General features: G+C 33.6%; 1 protein-coding gene across 1 annotated transcript; it reads left to right on the top strand.

Annotated features, from left to right (window-relative positions):
- Positions 1-434: 434 nt before the first annotated feature.
- On the top strand, positions 435-5,586 carry LOC107935203 (glutathione synthetase, chloroplastic). The gene is made up of 12 exons (XM_016867770.2): positions 435-800; positions 1,308-1,477; positions 1,636-1,711; positions 2,183-2,313; positions 2,854-2,976; positions 3,073-3,153; positions 3,308-3,388; positions 3,493-3,562; positions 3,805-3,926; positions 4,298-4,437; positions 4,529-4,721; positions 5,133-5,586. The coding sequence occupies exons 1-12, from the start codon at positions 462-464 to the stop codon at positions 5,254-5,256; spliced, it is 1,650 nt and encodes a 549-aa protein (XP_016723259.1). The 5' UTR covers positions 435-461; the 3' UTR covers positions 5,257-5,586.
- The last annotated feature ends 270 nt before the right edge of the window (positions 5,587-5,856 follow it).

Here is a 5,856-nt window from a genome sequence, read left to right as displayed (position 1 = left end):
AGCACATGAATACAAGAAACCCTCACAAAAACTCACAAGAAAATAAAATCCTAGAACTTTAATAGACTCGTGTGAAGCGACAAACGAAAACCCGTGTCAAGCGACAAACAAAAGAAAAAATATTTTCTCAATACAAACATTAAAATCTTTTTTGTATGTTATTTTAAAACAAGCACTTGTATTCTAAATTTGTGGTTTTTATATATATACGCATGTGGTATGATTTCTAATAGTGTATATATATATAAATTTGGTGAGAAAAATATTTTATTTTGAAAATGAATTTTAATTTAACTTGTAGGTTTATGTTGTTAATTATTAATTTTAAAGATAACGTTTAATTATTTAATATACCTATAATCAAAGTATTTACACATTTACCATTATTCCCATAACTAGCGTACTTTTTCAGATACGGTTCCTTATTAGTATTTCCGAATGACACCAGGAAAAGCGTCCAAATGGGTGTTGGCCATTCCTCCCTTTCTTCTTGTTCGGTTGACTCACTTTGTATTACTGCTTTTATAGCACAACCAAAAACAACCTCTTTTTCCAATTCCAACCGGCAAAAGCCTCTCTTTCCCACAAAAAAACAATCGCCTTTTGCTGTTCTAAAAATTGGGACTTTAAACTGCGCAAGAGTGGCTGGGGAGATGGAAATCAAAAAGGGTATTGCTGCAGCAGGAAAACCCATTGTTGATCGTCATGTTATTGATGACGGCTTGATTCAAAAGATTGTATATGATGCTCTTGTTTGGAGTTCTCTTCATGGCCTTCTTGTTGGTGACAGAAATGATCAGGTTTACCATACATTAGTTTTTTATTACTTCTTTTTTTTTTTCTTTTAATTTCTGTATTTACCCTCATATTCAGCGTTCATGTTGATAATTGTATGTTAAACTGAGAAAAAAAAACTACAGGAAGAATATGGTTGAAGCAATTTCATTCTTGATGTTCGTTTTTCGGTGAACGAGAAGCCAAAATTTGAACTTAAATTGCACAATTTGTTTGCGTTTTGATTTTAGGGAACTTTTTAGTCCATCAACTGTTAACTGTAGTAAATATGATCGTCCTAAAATCATCATTGTGCCCTATTATTTTGTAATTGTTGGTTCATTTTCATCCCCACTACTCTGCTAGGATTCTTCTCATTGAAATGAATTTCGTTTGCAATTCTGTCACCATCTTTTGATGTTATTATTATTATTTTTTTTACATCTGGTTGACATCATAATTTGAATTTAGGGAGTTAGGGAGTTATATTTGTTTTTGTGTGCTTGAATTCGATGGGCTGGGTCTAATTGCAGAGGTCTGGGAAACTACCTGGTGTTGGCATGGTGCACGCTCCAATTGCTTTGTTGCCCACGTCATTTCCAGAATCTTACTGGAAACAAGCATGTGAACTAGCTCCAATTTTCAATGAACTAATCGATCGTGTAAGTTTAGATGGAAAGTTTCTGCAAGACTCCCTAGCTAGGTATGCTCTCACTCTCCCTCAATGGTTTTGTTGTTATGCACAGGCTTTGTTCTTATAACTGCAACTAATTGATGTGCAAGTTTCTGAATCATAATTCAACTTGTCCTGTGGGAATACTGTTTGCTTGAAGTTGATATTGTCAATGCTTAACATTGCAGGACAAAAAAAGTGGATGCTTTTACCTCTAGACTTTTAGACATTCATTCCAAGATACTAGAAATGAACAAGAAAGAGGTAAGTGGGTAACATTTATGGATATTTGGTTTTTAATAATGTGGGAAGGATTCATTTTGATTTAGGCAGTGGAGTGTTTTAATGTCCAGACTGAGATGTACTCCTAGTATCTCTGTGCACCTCCCTTTCGTTCATCTCACCTTTTGTCACTTTTTCAACTAGTGTTTCAATTTTCCTTTCTGCAATAAGCTGTAAACTAGGTCCTATTAAGAACAAGAAGCTACTTAATAAGCTCTTATCTTTCCCTGGTGTGTTAAAGATTGGTAAAACTTGTTTATAAGAATGGAATTCTTTTTGAAAGATTTAGTGATATTATGTTTTTTGTAAGATGAAACAAGTACTATAGGGTCAATCATCGGTACATATTAAATTGTTTTCGTATATTTTCCAAATGATTTGCTCTAAATGTGGAAATCAATGCCTTGTTTTTATTACACGTAAGATTCTAATCATATTCAGTTTTTGAAACAGGAAATTCGCTTGGGTTTGCATCGATCAGATTACATGCTTGATGAGAAAACTAAATTACTCCTCCAAATAGAGTTTAACACAATTTCATCTTCGTTTGCTGGTCTTGGTTGTCTTGTGACTGACCTTCACAGGTTGAGCCAATAAACATTTTACCTAAGTATCTCCATCATAACTTCATTTTTGTTTGCCTAAGTTTGAATATTATGTGCTGTAATTTCCATATTGAAGGAACCTTATTGAGAAAGGCATTCAAATGGTGCGTGTTTGTTCTTGTCACTTCAAATGAGTTTAATTTTGGGGAATTAGGTACAGTGTTCTTTTACCATGCAAAGAAAAATCTGAGGCATAGATGTCTTATAATTATAGTCAAGGTTCTTTGTTAGGGTTTTTACTCTGGTAGTGATCAATTACTAGAGAAAGTTTCATTAGCCTATGTTTACTGCTAACCCTAATTGAAAAAAACATAATCATTGTAGGTGTGAAACTTAATATCAATGTTGCACTTTCATTATGCCCCTAATATTTGAATTATAGCAGCATAAAGGAGTAATAGAAATATTTGTTGGTGTACTGATGCAAAAGCTTGAAAGATATTCTGAATTGCTTATGCATTGTTCAGCAAACTAAATTATCAACAAGTTTTTTCTCAACCATTGCTAGTCATTTTGCAGGACCCTACTTAATTACTATGGAGAAGACCTTGGTTTAGATTCTAAAAGGATCCCAGGAAACACTGCAACTGGGCAGTTTGCTGAGGCATTGGCTAAAGCTTGGACTGAATATAATAACCCCAGGTTAACTTTCAAAGAATATACCCTGATGATTCTTGTCTTCCTGCAACCATTGAAGTCATGTTGCTGCTTATAATATCTTTTTTTTGAGGTGTACAGGGCTGTAGCTATGATTGTTGTTCAGACTGAAGAACGCAATATGTATGACCAGCATTGGCTTTGTACAGTGTTGAAGGAAAGATATCCTCTTTAACCTTTATGTCTATTGGTTGAACAAATATGGTAAAACCTTTTTGTAGTAAACATGTTTAGATCGTTATTATTATTATTATTATAAGTTAGAAAGCTTTGATCCCAAGCTCACTTGGCATTGCATTCCTTAGCTTGGTATCACATATAATGTGAGAACTATCAGGAAAACACTGGCTGAAATTGATAGCGAAGGCCAACTTCTGCCTGATGGCACATTTCTTGTGTATGTATCTTCATTCTACTGCATAGTGTTGATTTTTCTTATTAGATTCTAGAATTAGCATGCCCAGCCTCCTGTGTTAATGTCTGAAATTCTTGCACCTGTAGAGGTGGCCAAGCAGTTGCAGTTGTCTATTTTAGAGCAGGGTATGCACCTACTGACTATCCTTCAGAATCAGTAAGCAATTCAACCTTTTTCTTTTTGCTCCTTGTCACACACACGATTTTGATGGTTTGCTTTTCATGTTATTCTAAAATAGCCACTATCACTAGTATGACTTTGATGGATTCGTTTTTTTTTTTTGTCATTTTCAGACTTTATACACTGTGAAGTGTTCACCTTTGCCAATTACAGCATCATTAGACTTATTTTTTTCCTGTTTGTGCTTCTGATGTGTTTGTTACATTTACAATTTTTAGGAGTGGAGAGCTCGACTGCTAATGGAGCAATCTTCAGCTATCAAGTGCCCATCAATATCATATCATTTAGCAGGAACTAAGAAGATTCAACAAGAACTTGCAAAACCTAATGTGCTTGAGAGGTAAATAATTCTATAGTTTCTCTACAAATAATGTTTTAGCAATATTATACCCAAGTTATCAATGGATTTATCACTTAACTGAGTTAGACTTAGAAACATCCTCTTGAAAGATTTATTGCCAGTGACTAGAGGTTGCTTAGCTTTATAATTATGTAGTAAACTTTTTTCCCTTTCACACGAAATCTCAAAACTTCATTGCATTTACTGTTTATTCAACGGAAAAAGTGGCAACTCCAAAATTTTTGGAGCTAGGCTATTGGAAGATTATAGCGTGCTTTTTTCTTCATAGTGCAATAATATTAGTCTAAATTTTTAGTGAGCAATTACCTCGAGTTGTATGTCTTTTATTTTTCTCTTCTCCATGCATGTAGGTTCCTTGAGAGCAAAGAGGATACCGCCAAACTGCGGAAGTGCTTTGCTGGACTGTGGAGTTTGGTTGACTCAGACATCACCAAGAAAGCAATAGAAAAACCTGAGTTATTTGTCATGAAGCCCCAAAGAGAAGGAGGAGGTTCTATATCTTAAAAACTTTAGAATATAAATATTGTTCTTCATTGTTGTTATTCTTTTAGTTGAGAATTGAGTCTTCGGTTCCACTTCAGGGAACAATATCTATGGTGATGATGTGAAAGAAACCCTTCTACGATTGCAAAAGGAAGGGTCTGAAGAAGATGCTGCTTATATACTTATGCAGAGGATTTTCCCAGCTGTTTCTCCCACATTTTTGATTCGTGATGGCATTTGTCATAAAGATCATGCCATATCAGAGCTTGGGGTATACAGTGCTTACTTAAGGTATATCTTAGTAGTAAGTTTCACCCCTTCACTGCAGTTTGTGTCGTTTACATACAAATTGTATTAAATTCTCCCTTTACTTATCAATCCCGAATGGGAATAAAAGGAAAAGAAAATATTCAAAAATTATGTTACTCGGATTCAGGTGCAAGTGTTGGATGTGAGTATATAACCAACATGGGTAGGTTTAATATGCCCAAAGTTTTTCCTTATATTTATAGGATCTTTGGAAGGTCATATTTATATATCCATGTGTTATGTGTCGAACACAAATATCTAAAATGATACTTCAGGAAAATGAAGAGTCTGGTAACGTCATTTGAAATGGATTTCACATCTTTAAAGCTTTACCCTTTTACTCTCAACATCTCATTTTGGATGCACCGGAGAGTCACCAGTTTGCACTTGCAGGAACAAGGAGAGTGTCATCATGAATGACCAATGTGGCTACTTGATGAGGACCAAGGTATCATCATCGAACGAAGGAGGGGTTGCAGCTGGATTTGCAGTCTTAGATAGTATATATTTGACTTGATGAACCAAGTTTTGTGGTTACCACTCATGGAGTTATTTACAGGGGACACAGTCTGGCAAATAATGGTCCTCGTTATCTTGAAACATCGAGAAGAGCTCTTCAGGTACTGTCTTGATATTAACTGTTGCGTACTAATATTGGAAAAAATTGAAATAGTATCAAAATTGTATCATTGTTATTTTGGTTTGGTTTGGTTTAATGTCATTGTTATTTTGGTTTTGGTTTAATGTGTAAAAGGTTTTTATACTTTTTTTTAAATTAAAAGTTTAGATCTTGTACAAATTTCGCTTTAAAGGATATATCTTTTATTTTATTTTATTTATTTATTTATTTATTTTTGTCAATTTGAACTTTATTGTTTCTTTTGAGCTAAATTCGGCATTCAATTTTTAAAGAAAAGCTGATTTTGACCCTTAACTTTTTTTAAAAAGAGTAAAATTAATTTTGTTTAATGGAGATACGGGCTAAAATGTTTTTTTTACATAATAGTTTGCATCGCAATTTATGTGTATTTTTATGCTAATATTTTTGAATATTTATGAACCTTTTATATATATTTTTTAATTTTGATTAATTTTTATATTTTTTAGATATTTATAA

This window comes from Gossypium hirsutum, chromosome A11 (genome assembly GCF_007990345.1).
Source record: "Gossypium hirsutum isolate 1008001.06 chromosome A11, Gossypium_hirsutum_v2.1, whole genome shotgun sequence".
Lineage (NCBI taxonomy): Eukaryota > Viridiplantae > Streptophyta > Magnoliopsida > Malvales > Malvaceae > Gossypium > Gossypium hirsutum.
The sequence above is the reverse complement of the archived record's forward strand: the minus strand, read 5'-3'. Positions and strand labels throughout refer to the sequence as shown.

Bases quoted from the DNA above. Each gene is read 5' to 3' on its own strand.
- LOC107935203 (XM_016867770.2), top strand. From the start codon at position 462: ATGGGTGTTGGCCATTCCTCCCTTTCTTCTTGTTCGGTTGACTCACTT. The intron at 801-1,307 runs GTTTACCATACA...GTCTAATTGCAG, and splicing joins TTGGTGACAGAAATGATCAG to AGGTCTGGGAAACTACCTGG. The intron at 3,563-3,804 runs GTAAGCAATTCA...TACAATTTTTAG, and splicing joins CTGACTATCCTTCAGAATCA to GAGTGGAGAGCTCGACTGCT.